This window comes from Pongo abelii, chromosome 3, assembly GCF_028885655.2.
Source record: "Pongo abelii isolate AG06213 chromosome 3, NHGRI_mPonAbe1-v2.0_pri, whole genome shotgun sequence".
Taxonomy (NCBI): domain Eukaryota; kingdom Metazoa; phylum Chordata; class Mammalia; order Primates; family Hominidae; genus Pongo; species Pongo abelii.
In genome coordinates this window covers 2,664,301-2,687,490 of record NC_071988.2, presented here as the reverse complement: position 1 = coordinate 2,687,490, position 23,190 = coordinate 2,664,301, and the positions used below count along the sequence as shown (strand labels likewise).

Below are 23,190 nucleotides of genomic sequence, written 5' to 3'. Positions count from 1 at the left end.
GCCTGAGCCCAGGAGTTCGAGGCTGCAGAGAACTAATATCTTGTCATTGCACTCCAGCCTGGCCAGCAATGTGAAACCCTGTCTCTAAAAATAATTTTATATAGCTGTCCGAATACACACACACACACAGGCGTGCGCACACGCACACACACACGTCCTAAATCAAATATCAGCTAATAAATTTAATAATGGAATAAAGAATGACATATCATGATCTACTAGGGTTTCATCCCAGGAACTCAAGAATGTCTCAAAATCAGGTAACCTAAACTCTTAACTCATACAGAAATTGATATAAGAAAAATCATACCATTGATTTTGACATCTTCCTGTTTTATTTTTTAAATGATAGCCTAAATGAACTAGAAATAAAAGTAAACTTCTTTAATTTTCTAGAAAGTATCAAAAGTCTGTATGGCAAGCATCAAACTTCATGGTGAAACACTCACAGCAGCCCCTCGAAGCCAGGACTGGACAAGGGTGCCAGTATCAATGCTCTCATTCACACTGGTCTGAAGGTCCTAGTGGAAGCCAAAAAAAGGGGACAAATGCTGGAAAAGATGAGATAAACCTATCATTATTTGTAGAAGATACTGTGATTTCCTAGACTCCCAGATTCAAGACTCAACTCAAAAACTACAAAAGTTAATGCCGGCATCTGGCGAGATGACTGGTCACAGGGCATCTCCATTTTCCCAGTTTCCAGCATGAATGCTTTAAACACACATTCCCCACTCAAGATGCCGGTCATAACAGCCCCTCAAACTACAGACTATGGAAGCATAAAATGGGTCAAAATTCACAAACTATAAAACCATAATACAATATGTTTTTAAAAACCTTAAAAAAGAGTGACATACCATATTCTTGGATGGGAAGATTCAATATTGGTGAATTGGTGCCAATTCTCCCTTTTCATTGTATATGTCTGCAGTTATTATAAAATCTTAGTGTACAGTGTAAGAGTTGTTTGATAAATAACATCAATAAAAACCTCTTCCTTGACTCTCCTCATAGCCTCACGGTAATTTTTTTTTTTTTTTTTTTGGAACAAATTTGGGTACCTGCAGGCTTATGTATGTGTCAAACAACAGAGAAAGAATGAATTTTAGAAAGCAAACATAAAAATAATCGATTTCAAACTTCCAGCCTGGGCAACATGGTGAAACCCTGTCTCTACCAAAAATACAAAAAAAAAAAAAAAAAAAAAATTAGCCAGGCATGGTGGTGTGCACTGTGATCCCAGCTACTCTGGAGGCTGAGGTGGGAGGGCTGCTTGAGCCCAGCAGGCAGAGGTTGCAATGAGCTGAGATGACACCACCGCCTAGTTGAGAGAGTAAGACTCCATCTCAAACAAACAAACAAAACCTACCAACTCTCTTGCCATATACATACATACTTATTTGTGAACAGAGACTCAATTATTTTACATGTATTCAACATTTTAAAACCTTTGAATCAGTATAAAATTTCTAAAATGTTATTGCTTAGAAGCAACCAACGTTCATTCAAAGGTTTTAAATTAAATAGCGCATTAAAATGGCTCCAGTAGAGAGTGGAGTGGCCACAAACCAAGAACTCCAGGGGTCACTGCAGTTGCCCCCAAAGCCTTCAGGGGAACATAGCCCTGCTGACATGCTGATTCTGAACTTCTGGCCTCAAGAACTGTGAGCATAAATTTCTGTTGTTTTCAGCTCCCCACAACCTCCCACCCATGCATACGTGGTTCCAGAATGACTATTATTCTTTGGATGTTACTAAAGTGGCCCAATTTCCCTCAATTGTATTAGTGGCAGATTGTTTCTCATAGTTTCTTCACAAGACAGTGAAAATAAAAATGCATCTCCTGGCTGGGCACGGTGGCTCATGCCTGTAATCCCAGCACTTTGGGAGGCTGAGGTGGGTGGATGATGAGGTCAGGAGATCTAGACCATCCTGGCCAACAGGGTGAAAGCTTGTCTCTACTACAAATACAAAAATTAGCCGGGCGTGGTGGCAGGCACCTGTAGTCCCCACTACTCGGGAGGCTGAGGCAGGAGAATTGCTTGAACCCAGGAGGCGGAGGTTGCAGTGAGCCAAGATCACGCCACTGCACTCCAGCCTGGCGACAGAGACTCCGTCTCAAAAAATAAATAAATAAATAAAAATAAAAAGCATCTTCTGGTTGCTTTAGTGAAGAGACTGGTTTTCTCTTTGTAAAAGCGATGTAACATGCAATTTTAAAGAAATACACTTTACTTTTTAAGTGACACTGTATTTTCTCCCTAGAGAGAACATGTATGTGTTGTTTTTACATATATACCATTTTCCCTGGAACAACAGCAATAATACCATATATAATATTTCAAAATAAATGTTTACCCTTCAAGAAACAGATACCTCAAGAAATTACTATTCCCAAAGGATTTTTCAGTCTTAGTAAAAGAATTTCCCTAAGGGCATTTTTGTGTTTAGTTACAGTTCAATTGGAGAAATGAATCTCTGAAACTAGAACTTTATCTGCCATTTCCATCACATGTGGAACTAAGGACAGCACCCCAGGCTCCTAGGGGCAGGATGTTATGCTACGTAGGACACCGCTGACCTAAACCCCAACAGGCCTGTCTGGCTGAGACCCTCGGGAGCCTCCTGTCATCTGCAGATGTGGTAACACCAGGAAGCAGGAGTGAGGCTCTAGCCACACTGGGTTTGGCACAGCACTCGGTAACGGTTCATCTTCCTTCTCTTTCATCCCTTTCCCTATGTTATCACTAACTATACTATTTTTCTGAAGTCACCTGAAGGTTACAAGTTATTCACAACCTCAGAAACTTGTATCAATACATGAAGGGAAAGCCAGGTGACAGACATGGCTTAGATCTGTGTCCCCGCCCAAATCTCATGTCAAACTGTAATCCCCATTGTTGGAGATGGGGCCTGGTGGGAGGTGATCAGATCATGGGGGCAGATTTCCCCGAAGTCGCTGTTCTCGTGACAGTGAGTTCTCAGGAGATCTGGTTGTTTAAAAGTGTGTAGCACCTCCCCACCCCCCTTCCTCCTACTCCAGCCATGTAAGATTTGCTGGCTTCCCCTTCACCTTCCACCATGTTTCCCGAGGCCTCCCAGCCATGCTTCCTACACAGCCACAGAACCGTGAGCCAATTAAACTGCTTTTCTTTATAAATTATCCAGTCTCAGGTATTTCTTTATAGCAATGCAAGAATGGACTAATACATCAGGGATAAATCAAGTGAACAGCATCAATCCTACAGAAGAAAAACACCAAGTGCAGGAGAAAGGGAGGTGGGAGTTCCATTCAGAAAAGCTTCCAGACCCAAAGCTTCTCCGCAATAGGCCAGCGTCTCCTGTTCAACACCAGGACAGGAACCACTGACACACCCAAGTCATTTTTATTGACAGGCAAGGCTGATTTGCACTTAGACTTGCAGACAAGTGCCTCCCCTGAAGGGTACTCTGCAAATCCCTGGGAAACAATGAATACCAGGCACAGAGGTCACCAGCCCCAGTGAGGGACAGATGTGTCCCTGAAATGAAATCGGAGATGAGACCTCATGGTCACCTAGTCCAAATACCTCTCCAACTATTCTCCACATTCCCTATCACGGGGAACTCATCTCCACACTACAGCCCACTCTGCCTTCGAACGACCCTTGCAAGGGACTCTTTCTGGTCACACACATCTACACGGGGTCTGGACTCTGCTCCTGGGGGCTGTCTGGGACGAGCTAAATGTCTGCTTCACAATGGTCACTTCTTGACCACTCAGTCCAGCAACCTCTTATGCTTCCCTGCCAGGGGGGTCCAGCCTGGTCAGAGCTGTCCTGAGGACAAGCAGCGAGGCTGCTACCACACCCTGATTACAGGACCTTCCATGTCTGCCCTGTGACGTCATGTCAACCTGTCACATTGATATGGTTCACCTTTGTCCCCACCCAAATCTCATGTCAAATTCTAATCCCCACATGTCAGGGGAGGAACCTGGTGGGATGTGATGGGATCATGGGGGCAGATTTCCCCCATGCTGTTCTCATGATAGCTAGTTCTCACAAGATATGATGGCTTAGAAGTGTGGCATTTCCCCTCTTGCTCTCTCTCTCTCCTGCCACTGCGTAAGACGTGCCTTGCTTCTTCTTCTCCTTCTGCCATGATTGTAAGTTTCCTAAGGCCTCCCCAGCCATGCGGAACTGTGAATCAATGAAACCTCTGTTCTTTATAAATTACCCAGAATCAGGTAGGTTTTGTGTTTTTTTTTTTTGAGACAGAGTTTCGCTCTTGTTGCCTAGGCTGGAGTGCAATGGCATGATCTCAGCTCACCCCAACCTCCGCCTCCCAGGTTCAAGTGACTCTCCTGCCTCAGCCTCCTGAGTAGGTGAGATTACAGGCATGTGCCACCACGCCCAGCTAATTTTGTATTTTTAGTCGAGACGGGGTTTCTCCATGTTGGTCAGGCTGGTCTTGAACTCCCGACCTCAGGTGATCTGCCCACCTTGGCCTCCCTAAGTGCTGGGATTACAGGCGTGAGCATCAAGCCTGGCCTCAGGTAGTTCTTTATAGCAGTGTGAAAATGGACTGATACACACACCCTTCCAGGTCTGATGCCACCCTCCAGTGGATTCACCAACACTCAGCTTCTCCATCTGCACATCTGTTACTGCTACAAACACTAACAAGACTGTGGAGGAGGGCCCTGAGACAGCGTTCTCTGGGCCAAAGGCAAATACCATTGCTGCCATTAGAGTGTACTGTGGGCAGCTATCCATGCCTACCCAGAAGGTGCTTGCGGCACCTCTTTTTTTATGAGGTCCTTGGTAAAGGTAAGTGGGGTCCTTATGCACTTGGGAGGTTTCAATGACCTAATGCAATACAACTTGACTGCAGCTCATGTTGGCAAGACAGAGACTCAGCAGGTGACACTATGTCATCAACGGAGACACTCTTGGATTAAGGACCCTTTCACGTGCTTCCCACAAGCAGCCTCTTTGGGAGTCTTGAAACCCTGCCCTGCACAGCAGCCTTTCCCTGGGCTTCAGAGACCTGAGCTCCTGTCTCTGCTCCCAGCCAGGGTGGTTTTGGCTTCTCACACCTCGCCCCTCTGTGAGGCCAGAGCAGATCAGCTTCATTCCCTTGAGCTCCAGTGACGAGAGTGAGCCAGGTAGAAAAGCTGGCCTCTCACCTTTCATTTTTCCTTCTCAAGGTCTTTCCTTCACAGTGTCTGCTGATGACCTGAGATCTCACTGCTCCTCCCCTCCTTCTGTACTCTCAATAAACCACCCTGCTTAGGTGCCATGGGATGTGCTCTAGAGCAGTGGTCCCCAACCTTTTTGGCACCAGGGACCAATTTCATGGAAGACAACTTTTCCACAGACCAGCTGAGGCAAGGGGATGGTTTTGGGATGATTCAAGCTCATAACATTTATTGTGCACTTTATTTCTATTATTATTACACTGTAATACAGAATGAAATAATTATACAACTCACCACAATGTACAATCAGTGGGAGCCCTGAGCTTGTTTTCCTTTAACTAGATGGTCCCATCTGGGGGTGATGGGAGACAGTGACAGATCATCAGGCATTAGATTCTCATGAGGAACGTACAATCTAGATCCCTTGCACACGCAGTTCACAATAGGGTTCATGCTTCTATGAGGATCTAATATCTCTGCTGATCTGACAGGAGAAGTTCAGGCGGTAATGCAAGCAATGGGGAGTGGCTATAAATACTGACAAAGCTTCACTGGCTCACCGGCCACTCACCTCCTGCTGTGTGGCCTGGTTCCTAACAGGCCATGGACTAGTACTGGTCTGTCTGTGACCCAACGGTTAGGGACCCCTGCTCTGTAGGGTACCCAGTAACCAGCGGCCCACAGTGCAATACCAACACAGGGACTATTTACTGTCCCTATGCCTATATATTTTTTTTCATTTTTTGAGATAGGGTCTCACTGTTGCCCAGGATGGAGTGTGGTGGCATGATCATAGCTCACCACAGCCTCAACCTCCTAGGCTCAAGTGATCCTCCCATCTCAGCCTCCTGAGTAGCTGAAACCACAAGTGCACACTACCATGGCAGGCTAATTTTTGTATTTTTGTAGAGACAAGGTCTATCTATGTTGCCCAGGCTGATCTCAAACTTCTGGGCTCAAGAAATCCACCTGCCTCAGCCTCCCAAAGTGCTAGAAATACAGGTGTGAGCCACTAAGCCTGGCTTTTTTTTTTTTTTTTTTTTTTTTGAGACAGGGTCTCACTCTGTCACCCAGGCTGCAGTGCAGTAGCACCATCATAGATCACTGCAGCCTCGAACTCTTGGTCTTAAGTGATCCTCCCCCACTCACTCTCTGGAGTGGCTGAACCACAAACACATGGCACCCAGCCTGGATAATTTTTTAATTTTTTTGTAGAGACAAGGTCTCACTATGTTGCCCAGGCTGGTCTCAAACTCCTGGGCTCAAGTGATCCTCCCACCTTAGCCTCCCGAAGTGCTGAAATTACAGGTGTGAGCCACTGCACCTGGCCAGTTTTACTTTTTAAAAATAACACAGAAAAAACTTATTTGGAATTAAAAGCTCGTATAACACTAAAACATCACCTAACATAATTATCTCATTTTGTAGGCAGGGAGGGAAAAGACTCATAGGGCAGATCCAGGACATTCTGGTGTTGACTGCCGTGCAGGGTTCTCCCTGGGACCCAAGTCAAGAACATCCCAGGGAGTGGTGACCTGGACACACTACTGGCCCTCCTGCACGGCCAAAGCCCTGAAGAGCCTGTGCTGAAAATGCCCACTTCCTGGAGCAAGTTAATGCCCACTGTCCTAGCTTCCCCCAACTCCTGCTCCCTCTACCAGAATAGCAAACTTGTGAAAATGGGCTGGTGCACCCACAGACGGCAGAGGGGAATGCAGCTTTCAGCGCCCTCTCTGCTGTGCTGTCCCCACATGGCACAGCTGCAGCCCCTGGGATGCTCCAGGCCTCATGAGATGAAGGCTGCTGAGGTGCTGCTGCAGCAGGAGACTCTGCCCTCCCCACCTGGCATCCAGACCCTGCTCTCACAGTAGTCCAGGCTAAGAAGTCGCTGGTCAGTGACAAGCCACAGCAGGAAAGTCTCTGGTTGCAAAAACAGACAAAAACATGAATTAGGAATACACCCACTTTGAAGAAAACACAAAACAGCAACTGCTCTCTCAGGCCCCAGCATGAGGCACAGGACACAGAGGGAGTCTCCCAGGACCAAGGTGATCTCTGAGGCCCTCCTCACCCTGATGTGCTGTGCGTACAGCATCCAAGGAAGAGGCGCAGAGTCATGGGAGAATCTCAGGGCCACCTGCCCTAAGACAAGCTCAACAGCACAGAATTCCGCATGTGACGAAGTTGGAACTTACTCCACTGAAGCTGATGCAGGTTCAAAAAAAGCCAGCAGGCCAGGCGCAGTGGCTCACAAATGTAATCCCAGTACTTTGGGAGGCTGAGAACGCAGAAGAATGAAGTAAGAGAAAACCCGCGAAAATCCAAACAACAGACCATTTGTAGCTCTAGTCCCTGTGGCTGCAGTAGAGAACAGCAACAGAAAACACGGCCTGTAACTGTGAAATCAATGACACACTTCTCGGAGGCAGCAAGCACATGCTAGTCCCTTCCTTCTTCCCAGTCCCTCACAGCACTGACAAGGAACACTGACAAGGAGCCACAGGTGGCAACCACATGGCACTCACCATGCCAGGGCAGACATGGAACCAGCACATGTCTTAGGCTAGAGCCCAGGTTCCATTTTCCTACAGAGAGTCTCCAAAGTGCAAAAGAGAAACTCAGTCATTCCTCCTTTACCCCTGCTCACACTACTGTCATCTTTAAACCAGGGCCACTCTCAATTCCTTCCCGGCCCAACCCTGCTTTAGGAGAGCAGGCAGGCCAGGGGTGGGAAGGGGGGGCGCTGTCTCAAAGCCCTGCTCTGTCTGACAGGCTTGGGCTGCCTGAGCGCCCTCCCTTCAGATCCACCTCTAGCAGGTGCCCTCCCTCTTCTGTCTTCCACCTCATGAGCCACCTGCCACCTGTGCATGTGTCTGCACTCCCTTCTAGACTAGGACAGATGGACAATGAGCTCTCAACAGCAGAGTGCTCAGTAAACAGCTCCTGGACTTAAAAAACCTCCTACCTGGATCAGGCGTGGTGGCTCACACCTGTAATCCCAACACTTTGGGAGGGTGAGGCAGGCAAACCACCTGAGGTCGGGAGTTCGAGAACAGCCTGACCAACATGGAGAAACCCCGTCTCTACTAAAAATACAAAATTAGCCAGGCATGGTGGTGCATGCCTGTAATCCCAGCTACTCGGGAGGCTGAGGCAGGAGAATCACTTGAACCCGGGAGGCGGAGGTTGGGGTGAGCCCAGATCTCACCATTGCATTCCAGCCTGGGCAACAAGAGCAAAACTCCATCTCAAAAAAAAAAGAAAAACCTCCTACCTGGGGTGCAGAGCCTGGTGACAGCCCGTGTGAGTGATAGCAGGTGTGCCCAGGCCAAGGCGAACTTGACCAACTGCTGCCACCACATCTCAGGCCCAGGAGGCCCAAGCCATCTGTGATGCCAACAGGTTTCCCATCCCTTTCGGAAAACCAGCAGCTGACACACAGGGGCTATCCACTTGCGCCTCTGGGCCTCAGTCGGGAATTCCTGGCTTGAAGCTCAGGACAAAGCTAGTGACCTGGTGCTGCCTTCAACAGGGCCGTCTGAGGATGTGCGCGGGGGGTGGTGGTCCCGGGTGGCACTCACCTGCTCGTCAACATAGGCGTCGATCCTCTTCTGACACTCCAGCCACTCCTCGGCGACTCTGTGCAGCTCCTCCTCGGAGCGCTGGTACCTCTGCAGCAAGGTACTGTATGTGTCCTCACTGCAGGTGTCGTGTGTGGTGGTTCCTAGCCTAGGAGAGAGAAGGCCTTGTAACAAAGGAAAGAACCCAAAGGCTCTGAAGCAGAGATCAGAAATGTGCTTCCTGCTGATACTATCCTGTTTTGTCATCTCGCCTCCCAACGTGGAAAACGGGGTGCCACTCTGCACCACAGCAGGGAGCTATGAGGGATCAACAGATCCCCATGCAAGGCACCCAGGACAGACTTGTAAAAAGGAGATGCTCAGCTGGGCACAGTGGCTCACACCTGTAATCCTAGCACTTTGGGGGACTGAGGTGGGTGGATCACCTGAGGTCGGTGGATCACCTGAGGTTGAGAGATCGAGACCAGCGTGACCAATATGGCGAAACCCCATCTCTGCTAAAAATACACAAAAATTAGCCAGGTGTGGTGGCAGGCACTCATAGCCCCAGCTACTCGGGAGGCTGAGACAGGAGAATCGCTTGAACCCGGGAGGCGGAGGTTGCAGTGAGCCAAAATCACACCACCACTGCACTCCAGCCTGGGCAACAGAGCGAGACTCTGTCTCAAAAAAAAAAAAAAAAAAAAAAAAAAGGAGATGCTCAAAGAAACAACAGCTTCTAAGAAAAAAATGAGCACTGAACAACATGTCTCTAAAGACTATGACTTAACAATTCAGTTTACCAAATATGGAATTGAAATAAAAAATTAAAATAGATAAAAATAAAAATGATAATACAAAAATAAATATGGGGATACAAAGTTATTTTACTCTTGAAAATACAACTGGCTCAGAGAAAACAAAACACTTAATGAGACATTAAAATTTAGATCTGGTTTTCAAATAAAGCAAAACAAAATCTGATTTACTTGAAGAAATATAGTTAACAGTTTTCTGTCTACTATATTATATTGTATTAAGAAAGATGGCGGTCGGGCGCAATGGCTCATGCCTGTAATCTCAGCACTTTGGGAGGCCGAGGCGGAGGGGATCGCCTGAGGTCTGGAGTTCAAGACCAGCCTGGCCAACATGGAGAAACCCCGTCTCTACTAAAAATACAAAAATTAGCTGGGTGTGGTGGCACATGCCTGTAATCCCAGTCTCAGGAGGCTGAGACAGAAGAATCGCTTGAACCTGGGACGCAGAGGTGGGGGTGAGCCAAGATCGTGCCACTGCACTCCAGCCTGGGAGACAGGGTGAAACTGCCTCAATAAAAAAAAAAAAAAAAGAAAAAGAAAAGAAAAAAAAAGAAAGATGGCAAGATGGAAAATGAGAAAATAAATGGGAAACAAAAGACACACATGCAGGTGGACAGTGAGAAAAACACCTCGATTTCTGAAAAGACTGAGCAAGATGGCGACCGGGAAACAGAAGGCTGGGGGCTGGGGGCTGGGGGCGTGGGGCTGGGGGCAGGAGGAGGACGGGGAGTGGTGTGGAGACACATGTAGATTATTACCAGAAAAAATTCATGTTCCTAATACCTAAATCTATCAGTGTGAGCCAAAATAAGTGGAATAAAGACATCTTGACAAGGATGGCTTAGAATCAAACACAACGTTTATAATATATCAAGAGCACAAAGATTCTGTGCAAGGTTAGGGATCAGCACTGTTTATATAAAACACTAGAAGCCACCAAATGCATCATGGCACATCTAGGAGAATCAGTACTTGGTAACTAGATACTTGTTACCAATTTTATAATTACGTCTACCCATTCACACACACACACATTCATGTATATATACACATATATATTTTGAAATGGAAATATGCCCATGGCAACTAAAGATATGACTACAGCATGTTTAAAAATATGTATAGTGGACATAGGGAAAAATGTATAAGAAATACTAAATTATTTATAAAACCTAACTTTGTTTACGGTTTTCTATATTTTCAGAATTTTATTTGTAATGACAATCTAACGATTTTATAATAAACTAGCTATGTGGAAATTAGGATCTTTTCATGGGTGAAATGGGCAGGAATGACTCCCTCTTCTCCTCTGACCTATCTCCACCCTCAGGTAAATCGCACCTGGGAACCTCGAAGCTACTGAAGCCATCTGTGCACTCACCTATTGCAGTCTCTCCAGGGGAGGCAGCAGAGGTTAGGTGTAACTGGGCAGTCATTTAGGGAAGCCCAAAGGAAAGAAACAATACTGATGCACATGGATTGAGGCTACTTCAAAACATCAAAGCTGTTCTCCTAACGCTGTTTCTGCCCCTCAGGAGACAAAACGCCTTAAGACATGGACTCCAGTGGAGCCAGGGTTCTGCCACACTGCAGCCCGTGAAGTAGTTTTTCTCCCACTTCTCCTCTGCCAGCCTTGCTCTTCCGTGACTGGTTTCCATTCTTCACACAGAATCCAGCTTCTACCCAATTCCATCCTGCCCCTACTTGCTCCACCTGGAACGTTGGGATGCGGCATTATACCCTGTCATGTGTTCCTTGTCCTGCTCCTCCTGGAAGTAAGAATTTATCTCTTCCAAGTTATAGAATTCAGATTATTTTGAACCAAGGGAGAGAAAAGTGGGTGGGGGAGGGGGTTTGTGGATATCTTTGGTGGTGTAACTGGAAAGCAATCTGCAGGCACAGGGCTTCCCTGCAAGCAAAGCTGTGCTAGGATCAAAAGAGTCACAGGGACTATCCACAGGGTTGAATTAAATCAATGGCTCAGCAAACAGGTTTCCATCTAAATATTGAGCTTGCAGCAGCATGGAAAGACAGCAGCATGGAAATACGCTTACTGTAATGTTACCAATGTGTATGTGAAACATTATTATTGATAAAGAGAATGAAATAACATTGGTTTGGGTAAGTTTTATTACCCTAATTAGTATATATTCAAAGTGAAGCCCACATTGAGCTACTGACACCCACAACAAAGAGAAGCAGGCCTGAGGGATGCATCCCCTGATAGAAACACCCCCCACCTACGCCTTGGCCTGCCAAGGGATCTGAGCAGAGCCATCCAGAACCTTCAGATCCTACCACCAATTCTCAGGCAGGACAGAGGATGGAGGTGGCCAGACTGCTCTGTGAACACGCCCACGCAGGATCCAGACCAAAGCACCCCCAGGACAGATGGCCCAGTTCTTTCACAGATACATTTTAAGACAAAAAATGGTGGGGAGTCAAGGGAAGGAACCTGCCAATTACAGACTTTCAAAGGCTATGGGGAAAAAAGAAGGGGGCAATGGAGAGTTACTGTTTAATGGGTAGAGTCACTGTTTCGGGTGAGGAAAAAATTTTAAAGTACATAGTGGTAATGGTTATAAACACTATGAATATAATTAATGTTATTGAAATATACACTAGTTAAAATGGTAAGCTTTATGTTATATATACTTTACCAAATTTTAAAAAAATGTAATATATCAAAAGCCATTGAATTGTACATTTTAAGTGGGTGAATTGTACCATATGTATTTCATATGATGCAGAAGCTTTAAGGGGTGTTTGTATGTAATCAGTAGCAAAATTTTTATGAATTGTTAAATGTATATCTGTACACTAGCAATGCAAATTTGAATTATCTTGAATTAGTCTCAGGCTGACAAGGGAGTCAGCTGCAGAGCACAAAGGCATAGCGTGTCCTGGCATCGTCAGTGTTGCTCAGGGAACGTGCTGGTTGGCCTCACTCTGTCCCTGTCTGTGTTTATCCTTCTCCCTCAACTGCCTGTGGGTCCCAAAAGTGAGAAGTGAGACTGCAGCTTGAGACCCAGCATCCACACTAGAGACATGGCTCATGGTTGGAGTCTGACCATCATACCCGATGAGCAAACAGAAAATCCAGAACCAGGGCACATAAAAAGATGGGAGTTTTCACGGTGAAACCCTGTCTCTACTAAAAATACAAAAAAAAATTAGCTGGGTGTGGTGGCAGGCGCCTGTAGTCCCAGCTACTCGGGAGGCTGAGGCAGAAGAATGGCGTGAACCTGGGAGGTGGAGCTTGCAGTGAGCCGAGATCTCGCCACTGCACTCCAGCCTGGGCGACAGAGCAAGACTCTGTCTCCAAAAAAAAAAAAAAAAAAAAAAAAAAAGAAGAAGAAGATGGGAGTTTTATGATGCACTTCAGGTTTCAGTCACACACCCACAGCCTGACAGGCTGAGGAAACTCACTGGCTTACCAGTAAAATTTTTTTTTTAAGGTAGACACCCTGGAATCTTGTTTTCAGAGCCCCTCTCCCAAGATGCATGTCTTCTCATGAAAAGTGCTTTTGATGAATCTGAACGTCATCAGCAGGGACAAAGCCTACTGCACATTCCGGATTCACCGCTGTGAATTCTCTTCCGATGCCTTTTCTTCTGCAAGGGTCACAGTAAGGACTTTCCAATCTTGATGCACAGCGGCCACAGAGGGGAAGGAATGGCTAAGGAGCAGGCCAGGGCACGGGGACCACTGGAAGGGTCTGCAGCCCACCTGCCTAGCTGGCCACACCCCCCATAACACCTTGTTCTGATTTTTCTTGTGTTTTTTTGAGATGGAGTCTCACTCTGTCCCCCAGGCTGGAGTGCAGTGGCACGATCTCAGCGCACTGCAAACTCTGCCTCCCGGGTTCACGCCATTCTTCTGCCTCAGCCTCCCAAGTAGCTGGGACTACAGGCACGCGCCACTACGCCTGGCTAATTTTTTGTATTTTTAGTAGAGGCGAGGTTTCACTGTGTTAGCCAGGATGGTCTCGATCTCCTGACCTCGTGATCCGCCCGCCTCGGCCTCCCAAAGTGCTGGGATTACAGGCGTGAGCCACCACGACTGGCCTGATACATGGATTTTAAGAGAAAAAAAGCAGATTGGGCATGGTGGCTCATGCCTGTAATCCTAGCACTTTGGGAGGCTGAGGCAGGTGGATCACTTGACGTCAGGAGTTCAAGACCATCCTGGCCAACATGGTGAAACCCCGTCTCTACTAAAAATACAAAAATTAGCCAGGCGTGGTGGTGCAAGCTTGTAATCCCAATCCCAGCTACTCAGGAGGCTGAGGCAGGAGAATCGCTTGAACCTGGGAAGTGGAGGCTGCAGTGAGCTCAGATCGTGCCACTGCACTCCAGCCTGGGTGACAGAGCAAGACACTGTCTCAAAAATAAAATAAATAAAATAGCAATAACTGGTGTAGTCAACAGAACAACAATTTATTCCCTTGCTTTGTGAAGCTAACGATTCTTTTCCCCCTAAGACAGCATCTCGCTCTATCGCCCAGACTAGAGTGCAGTGGTGCACTCTTGGCTCACTGCAACCTCTGCCTCTGGGGTTCAAGCAATTCTCCTGCCTCAGCCTCCCAAGTAGACAGGATCACAGGTATGTGCCACCAAGCCCGGCTAATTTTTATATTTTTAATAGAGACAGGGTTTTACCATGTTGGCCAGGCTGGTCTCAAACTCCTGACCTCAGGTGATCCGCCCGCTTAAGGCCTCCCAAAGTGTTGGAATTACAGGCACGAGCCACCACACCCCTAAGTATAGGTTAATGTGGTCAAATGTAGATGGCTGCTGTCACGATGGGTCTGTATTATGGGAATGTGCTCACATGTGGTAAATAGAACAAAACACCAAAGAACAAAATCACCAAACTGCAGACCTGTGGTAGCTCATGCATGACTCAGTGCAGGGAACAGGGTTCTGCTGAGTAACATCACATCAGGAGGAACATGCCTTCTAACTGAACATGTTACCATAGGGCAAACACATGCCCAGCCTAAATCTTCTCACTCTGACCCCGAGCAAATACCCAGTGAGTGACTGCTGCACTCTGCACCCCTTTTTCTCAGTGAAAGCATAGAACCCAGCCAGCCTCCCAAGCGTGAAGAAGCCACACGGATGCGCTACACCAGGAGACAGAGCAACAGAGCAACAGAGCCTTGGGTAGCAAGGGAATGTGTGGGAGACACCAAGCTGTATCCGGAGGGCCTTGGGCACCCTCAGACCTGGGCCTCTTCCCTCCTCCATTTCCCCTACATGTCCAAGAGCCATAGCATGAACCACACCACAGCTGCCTGGCCAAGGATGGGTCTTGTCAAGGAAAAGTGCTATATTTACTGTAGCTTTTCTGTATGAGGAATTTGTGGTGTTAAATCTTAGTAGCATTTATATTGACTTATCATTTAAAAGTTTAATTGTATTACTTCTCAGGTTTTGAGCTTTTGGCCCAAACTATCTTTTTCTCTAAGCTCTGTTATTTTTCCTGCAAGAACTTTCATACTCAGTGGTACTCGGGTACATGCACACCAGTCAGGAGAAAAGACTGTGCTGTCACACCACAAAGACACATACGGGTTAAGGCAAAATACCTGATCTGTGACACCAGTGCGGGCAAGTTGCTCTGAAGCAGTGGCTCCGAAAAGACCAGATTTTCAAACAGGTGTTTATTATGCAGTTCCCACGTCACTTGGAACTTTTTCAAGTGTTCATTTTCCTGGTTAAGAAAAAGTAAAAGATAAACAGAAGATGTAGTGAATTGCTAAAGACTTGAAAATTCCCAGAGGGATTCCCTTCCCCCTCCCCATTTCCTCCCACCACGCACACATCCCTCTTCACAGGCCCAAAGCGTTCAGCTTATGAGAAGTGCTACTCCCTGTATGTCCCAAGGCACACAGTGGATCAGAACTCTGACTACACGGACATGAATTTCAGCAAGCCTCCCCTCTAAAATGGCAAGTTTAGAAGGCCTGCAAAGACAGGGTGACAGGTGTGCACACAGACAAAGCAGTAACTGCACATGTTTGAGAGTCATTTCTCACAATTACACTTTTAAAATGTAATGAAAGCCCTTACAGTTCAAACAGTTTAGATACATCAAGTCCCTCGATGCCAAAGGATAACAACTTTCTTACCTATTTGGAGAAACCTTCCATTCTAATTAATACACACAATTTCTCCACTTGCAAGACCCTATTAGAGGGAAGGTTTTTTGTCTTCCTAATAAACGTAGGCAAACTTGTCAAATACTTTAGGTAATACCATGAAAACCTAGAAGTGTCCCAGTCATCATAGAGAGTGATGTCAGCAGAGACGTACAGCAAGCCCCCAACACAAGATCACTGAGGTTGATGCCATTATTACCTTTCCTAAATGTAATGTTCACATTTAATAAGTCTTGCTACAACCATGCGTGTGTGAATCCATGCTTCCCTCTGTCAACTACATGGACACTACTTGTGTTCAGATCATGTTATATCTTTGGGTGAATGTTCCTGACTTCAACAACCACCAGCTCTCGAAGCTGCACTTCATAATGCTTGGCTACTCCACGTCTCCTGAGTCAGGTCACTCACAGGGACTGGGTTTAGAGGTCTGCTCCCGTTTACAATATAGCCAAGCTGAGCTGATGGAGACCTTAGCAAATGAACACACAAAGATTTCATTGTTATGTCACCTGATAACCCTAGTTGGTATGGGGGCTGAGAGAACAAATTATAATGATTATAATGATTCAAAGTAAACACCTATAAACACATTTGGAGAGAGCACACCAGTGATATTGCTAGACCACTGTGTGCCAGCTTGCTGGATACAGCTCTGTTTTCATACCTGGAAACACAAGGATTGAGAGATTCAGCAATGAATCTATGCCATCTGCAGAAAATCTCAAACCTTCCATTTTGTTAACATTTCCAATACTTCATTCCTCATCGTGTTTTCACCAGTGCCTCCCAGATTGAAACATCATCACTCCTGTTTCACACCAAGCATATCTCAGAGCAAGCACACTCGGTACAGGAAAAATGCACGTGGCAGGAGACCAGGGCCAGGTAACTGATACCCGGCCCCAGGCTGGAACCCACAATGTGCTTGTAATAATGAAGCAGGTGAAGTGCCAAGCCCATGCTGCCCAGGCCCTGTGCCAGGTACGAGGACATGAAGACTACCTCCTGCTACAGTAGTCCGTTGCTCTCCAGGGGTTCCTGGGGAACAGAAGAGTAGGCAGTGACCTGACTTACGATTCAGCTACAAGACAAAGAGTACATGAGAGTGAATGCAGGACCTGGATCAGACCAGGCTGGCAACTAGCTGAGGGAGGGGCCTCCTGGAAGAGTTGAGGCTTTGCCTGGCCTCCCTTGGAAACCTCTGGGATAGCCATTTCCACCTGCCTGTCTATGAATGGAATCACAAGTCTGGCTTTCTGGGCCAGTTGCTAATGGTCACTGGGTGAAGGCTAATTTATGAAGATATTTGGCATTTTTAATAAAATCTAAAATTACACCTCTAGGTGAGGCATGCAAGACAAACAGATATCAGACTCACTTCACAACCTGAAATCAACTTGGAGTTTACTCAAGTAACACATGTTAACACCTGAGTGCCTAGCATGGCCAGGTACTGTCCTTAGCGCTGAATCAATGCCTCCAGTAAGTTCCCTGTGAAGCTGGTACTGCCCTGCCCGTGCCCCGTCGACAGGTGTGGAGCCAGCATAGAGGGGCTTGAATAACTGGACCGGGGCATGCAGGGGTGGGCTCTGCGGGATGTGTCCTCACAGCTCCTACGAGAGGTGAGGCCTATGGAAGAACTGCTGAGCTAGAGGCAGAAAGGCTTGTCAGTGACCTAAGGGCAGGCTCTGCAAACTGTTCTCACTTCCCACTACAAAAAATGTTTGGGGGTTTGAAAGAAGGAAGAGAAGATGTTTAGAATGTAGTTCCTACAAGAGACTGAAATAACGGGATATTTGAGATCTTTCTGTCTTTGTGGATGAAAATTTAGACTTCACTATTACAACCTGGTGAAGTGTTTCCTAGATGACTAGAAGCATAACTTAAGCCTAGTGACAATTTTATTTTATTTTTTAGATTTCTTTTAAAAAAAAATATTGAGTGATTGGTCGACTGACTGAGACAGGGTCTCACTCCGTCGCCCAGGCTGGGGTGCAGTGGCGCGATCTTCGCTCACTGCAACCTTTGCCTCCCAAGCTCAAGCAATCCTCTTACCTCAGCCTCCTGAGTAGCTGGGACTACAGGTGTACACTATCACGCTCAGCTAATTTTTGTATCTTTTGTAGAGACGGGATCTCACCATGTTGCCCAGGCTGGTCTTGAACTCCTGGGCTCAAGTAATCCACCCGCCTTGGCCTCCCAAAGTGCTGGGATTACAGGCGTGGGCCACCACGCCCAGTCCCCCAATTTTTACTTTAATATTTAAAGTAAATACAAAAAAATGTGACTCATTATCCTATTTGACCCCCCAGGCAGTGTGGAATAAACCTCACGTGAGGGCATTCTCCAGTAAAGTTGCATTTCTGAGAATACCTTTCTATGTCCAAGAGTATCCAGTGAGTTCAGCAAAAACAGTAGAATGGGGGTGCTGTTCAGAAGAGCTAACTAGCTGGCAGAGTTTGCACAGCAAATTAACATGTTGCTTCAAAGAAAACAAGTGACACAATCTGTGGCTAATCATAAAATCTGAGCTTTCAAGCAAAAAAGAAAACTTTAGAAAATTTGCATTTGCTGCTGTTGGCTTGAAAGATCCTACACGTTTAAAGAGCTTTCTGATGAGATCAATGCTGATATGAACAAATATCATTTTTTATATTAATAAAAATGTCAACATCCAGAAGATACTCAGTGAATCAATATTTGCAAAATGACCTATGAATGACACTAGCAAACCACGTATAAGTAGAGAGTCCATTCATGGATGAGCTGGAACCTGTGGATTTTAATGGAACAGAGTAGGGTAAGTTCAGTGATACAGTTTCAGACTCTACATCGCAACTAACCATTAAGAAACTCTCACGCGTTGGTGTACTCTCAGAGAAGATCTATCAGGATTTGAAGAGGCTATTAAAATATTCTTCCTGGCAGGGCGTGGTGGCTCATGGCTGTAATTCCAGCACTTTGGGAGGCTAAGGCAGGCAAATCACGAGGTCAGGAGATCGAGACCATCCTGGCTAACACAGTGAAACCCTGACTCTACTAACAATACAAAAAATTAGCCCGGCGTGGTGGCACCCACCTGTAGTTCCAGCTACTCGGGAGGCTGAGGCAGGAGAATCGCTTGAACCCAGGAAGCGGAGGTTGCAGTGAGCCGAGATCATGAGAGACAGAGCAAGACAGAGCGAGATTTTTTTTTGAGACAGAGTAAAACTCTGTCTCAAAAAACAAAACAAAACAGAACAAATTATTCCTTTTTCCAACTAAGACTCCGTCTCAAAAAAAAAAAAAAATTCGTCCTTTTTCCAACTACATATCTGTAAAAAGTTGAATTTTCTTCAATAACTTCAACCAGACAACCTATGACAACAGACTGAATGCAGAAGATGAGACTCCCACCGCTTTTACAGAGAGATCTGGAGAGGTGTGAGTGACCCACTCTTCTTAAGAAATATGTTGGCTGGGCGCGGTGGCTCACGCCTGTAATCCCAGAATTTTGGGAGGCCGAGGTGGGCAAATCACCGAGGTTAGGAGTTCGAGACCAGCCTGGCCAACATGGTGAAACCCCATCTCTACTAAAAGAAATACAAAAAAATTAGCTAGGTGTGGTGGCAGGCACCTGTAATCCCAGTTATTTGGGAGGCTGGGGCAGGAGAATCGCTTGAACTGGGGAGGCAGAGGTTTCAGAGAGCCAAGATCTCACCACTGCACTCCAGCCTGGGCAACAATGTTTTATTTTGGAAAATAGTTATTTTTACATGTGTAATTTATGTTACATTATCTAATGTAAAAGTGTATTATTTGTTACATTCTCTAATATATGGTAAAATATGCAATTTATGTAATCTAATGAGAGTTTACATTTTTAAAATGACAATAAGCATTTAAAAAATTTTCTCAGTTTGAATTTCAATACAGCAAGTACTGATATAAGTCTGCATAAAAAAGCACACTTCGGGGTCCTAAATTTTTAAGTCCAAAACTGTTGAGAATTATTGCCCTGAGACACTGAGTTTATCTTAAGCTGGTGCTGCATAGATCACTGGATGGCAGTATAATAATGTGGCTATAAATTTGTGAAGATTTTTAGGTCTTGATTGGAATAAAACAACCATAAAAAGAGATTGGCTGGCATTAGTCGGTAAGAAATTACTATTACCGTCAGTCTTCATGGATGTGACAATGGAACTGTGGCTACATAAGATAGATAATGGATGACTATTTTTAGAGACACTTATTGGAATATTCTAAGACAAAAAGCACATTGTCTGGGACCCATATTAAAATACTGCATCAAAAAGAGGGAAGAGAAAGTGGAAGAAAAAGAAGGCATAATGAAGTCAGAGTGGCAAAATGCTGATTAACTGTGGATCTGGGTAAGGAGTACATAGATTCATTGTAGTCTCTACCCAGAATCCAGAATTACACATTACAACATCTCATAGACCATTTTCAACAAAGTCCTGTGTTTTGTGTTTGAGATCACTTTTTCTTTGATGTTCTGTAGCTGTCACTATACTATAACCAGAGAAGGATTTTTCAACATCTTACTTGGGAAATCTGATACGTTTCCTTGCCAAACACTAGTATTTTTCAGTAATTCTGAGAATTTCTCAGCGATCATCTCCAAAAAAATGTTTTTGTTTCTAGTTTTGATATTTTTTCAAATCTGAATGATCATTCTTTAGAGTATTAATCCTTAACTCCCAATTTCAAACTTTTACAAAGCTTCTTTAAGCACAGTTAACAAAGTTGCTCTATATTCTTTTTTGAAAATTTAAATATCTTTGTTATGTGATTCTGTCTATTGCTTCTGCTGGCTTTTAACTGTGCTGTCATGAACCTTGTGTTTTATGACTTTTTTTACTGTGAGCTGCTCATTTGGGGGGATTTTATCTATTCGAATTTTCTGAGGTCAGACTGAAGGTTTCCAGAGGTGATCTGCATGCTGCCTGACTTTACCAGCAACCCTGGACCACTGCCAAGTAACTTCCAGGCTTGGGCTGTTCACACCACACCAACATTTATTCAGACTCCAGCTCATGCGGCAGCTGGCTGACAGCTACCAAGTCTCTGGGAAGCTGTACTCCCTGCATCCCCACCCCAAGGCCACGAGAGCTGCAGATCCCTGCTATCCCTTTCGGTGCTCGGAGTTTCCACTTCAACCTTACTGGTGTCGTCACTTACAGTCCCAGCATTATGTGCAGACCCCATCCTGGGCTAGGTTGTGTCTCGTCTCCCAGGATCAGAAGAAATCCCCGCAGCAAATGCTGACTTTCAAGCCCATGTATTTCTCAGGATTCCAGATTTCAACTGGTTTTTCACCACTACGACTTATTCCCTTTCATGCCATCTCAGCCATACACTTTAAAAGATTTCATCTTTTTTTTTGAGACGGAGTTTTGCTCTTGTTGCCCAGGCTGGAGTGCAGCAGCACAATCTCGGCTCACTGCAACCTCCACCTCCCAGGTTCGAGCAATTCTCCTGCCTCAGCCTCCTGAGTAGCTGGGATTATAGGCACCTGCCACCATGCCAGGCTAATTTTTTGCATTTTTAGTAGAGATGGGGTTTCATCATGTTGGCCAGGCTGGTCTCTAACTCCTGACCTCAGATGATCCAACCACCTCAGCCTCTCAAAGTGCTGGGATTATAGCCATAAGCCACCACGCCCGGCTTATTTTTTTATTATCTAGTAAATTCAGTTGTTTCCCTTGGAGAAAGGAATAGTTAAGGGTATCTAGTCGGCTGGAACCCTAGAAATCAATGTGGATATTTCTATGTGTAAAGGAAGTGAAAAAAGACACTAATCAAACAGCTTCCGGGTGTATGCATTTTTTTCAAGCCACAAGAAATTATTTATTTTGTTTTGTTTTGTGTGTGAGACAGAGTCTCGCTCTGTCGCCCAGACTGGAGTGCAGTGGCATAATCTTGGCTCAATGCAACCTCTGCCTCCTGGGTTCAAGTGACTCTCCTGCCTCTGCCTCCCGAGTAGCTGGGACTACAGGCGCCCGCCACCATGCCCGGCTAATTTTTGTATTTTTAGTAGAGATGGGGTTTCATCATATTGGCCAGGCTGGTCTTGAACTCCTGACCTCAGGTGATCTGCCTGCCTCGGCCTCCCAAAGTGCTGGGATTACAAGCGTGAGCCACTGCACCCAGCCTCAAGCCACAAGAAATTATTTCTATGTAAACTGCTAAGAATTTGCTCTAATAAATATGGTTCAAATTGATTTTTGTCAGCTTCATAAAACAGCGTCCTACAGCAACTATCTGAGGAGGCGCAGACCTCGCCAGCACTTTCTGGAGAGCAGCAACAGCTGCTGTCTTCACTACCAGAGTCTCTCTGGGCACCAGGTTTAGGTGGGCTGGAGAGCATCCTTCTTAACCTGACCCAATGTTCTTGTAGAAGACAGAGGAGGGGCTCTGGATTTGAACCTCTGAAGGGCAGGCAGACTCTCAGGTGGAGACGGGGAGGCAGTGCTGCGACAGATGCCAAAGGAAGGACAAGGTACCAGAAGGAAGCCTGGTGGCACTACCCAGTGGACTCAGACCTTGAAACAGGATAACTGCCCCCCCCCCCGCCCCCCCCCGCCCCTCACCCTACCCATTCACCTCACTACCTCTTCTCAGAATAGATTCCTCCCCATGGCTTGGTGCAGTGAAGCTTCAGGAAGTCTGTGAACCCCCTGAAATGACCTACAATTACATGTATGTAATTTTTTCTTCTCTTTTTGAGATAGGATCTCACTCTATTCCCAGGCTGGAGTACACTTGGCTCACCACAGCCTCAACCCTGAGCTCAAATGATCCTCTTGCCTCACAGCCTCTTGAGTAGCATGTGTCATCACGCCTGGTTAATTTAATTTTAAATTTTTTTGGTATAGATGGGGTCTCCCCATGTTGCCTAGGCTGGTCTCAAGCTCCTGGGCTCAAGTGATCCTCCCACTTTGGCTTCCCAAAGTGCTAGGATTACAGGTATGAGCCACCACGCCCGGGCTGTATGTAAATTTTTCTAAGAGGGTCCATCAACTTGAGAATCAGATAAAGACCAATGCCAATGCTTACTGTATTTGTTTCAAAATGTAGGTTTACCACTAAGAAAGCACCCAAAACTGATGCTCAGCCCTCTTGCCATGTGATGCCCTGTACCACACCTTTGGACTCTGTTCAGAGTCCAAGTCCCCACCTGCAAGAAAGCTCTCACCAGATGTGGCCCCTCAAACTTGGACTTCTCAGCCTTCCTAACAATAAGAAATAAATTCCTTTTCTTTATTAAAAGAAAGAAAGCACCCAAAACTAGCACCCAAATACAGTTAAGTATTATTTAATAATAAAGTTTAAGTGATGAAAAACTCCATAGACTATTAGTAACAGTCAAGGAAGCTTTGAGGGCTTGTCTCTGGGACGCATGGTCTCCTTCCAAAGCGTGGGGGCACTGAGGCTGTTGAGGATTGACCACC

The 23,190-nt window shown here is 45.8% G+C and overlaps 1 protein-coding gene and 1 long non-coding RNA gene across 9 annotated transcripts in view; both read right to left on the bottom strand.

The window, feature by feature from the left end:
- The window catches only part of FAM193A (family with sequence similarity 193 member A), a 195,569-nt gene that overhangs the window by 76,731 nt on the left and 95,648 nt on the right, over positions 1-23,190 (bottom strand). For 5 of the 8 annotated variants that reach the window (XR_008524955.2, XM_054554918.2, XM_063723271.1 and 2 more), the window contains exons 6-8: positions 15,158-15,282; positions 8,767-8,914; positions 450-521 (exon numbers count right to left, since the gene is read on the bottom strand). Coding sequence is in view for 7 of the 8 variants with exons in the window: in XM_054554918.2 (XP_054410893.1) it covers positions 450-521; positions 8,767-8,914; positions 15,158-15,282 (345 nt within the window). In the remaining variant the exon portion in view is untranslated. The remainder of the gene's footprint in view (positions 1-449; positions 522-8,766; positions 8,915-15,157; positions 15,283-23,190) is intronic. The other 3 variants (XM_063723274.1, XM_054554917.2, XM_063723273.1) reach the window with 1 other exon arrangement.
- LOC129059226 (uncharacterized) lies at positions 4,237-8,754 on the bottom strand. Its single transcript, XR_008524956.2, has 2 exons — positions 7,381-8,754; positions 4,237-7,105 (listed from the first exon to the last, which is right to left on the bottom strand). It is a non-coding gene; the product is annotated as an uncharacterized LOC129059226 (long non-coding RNA).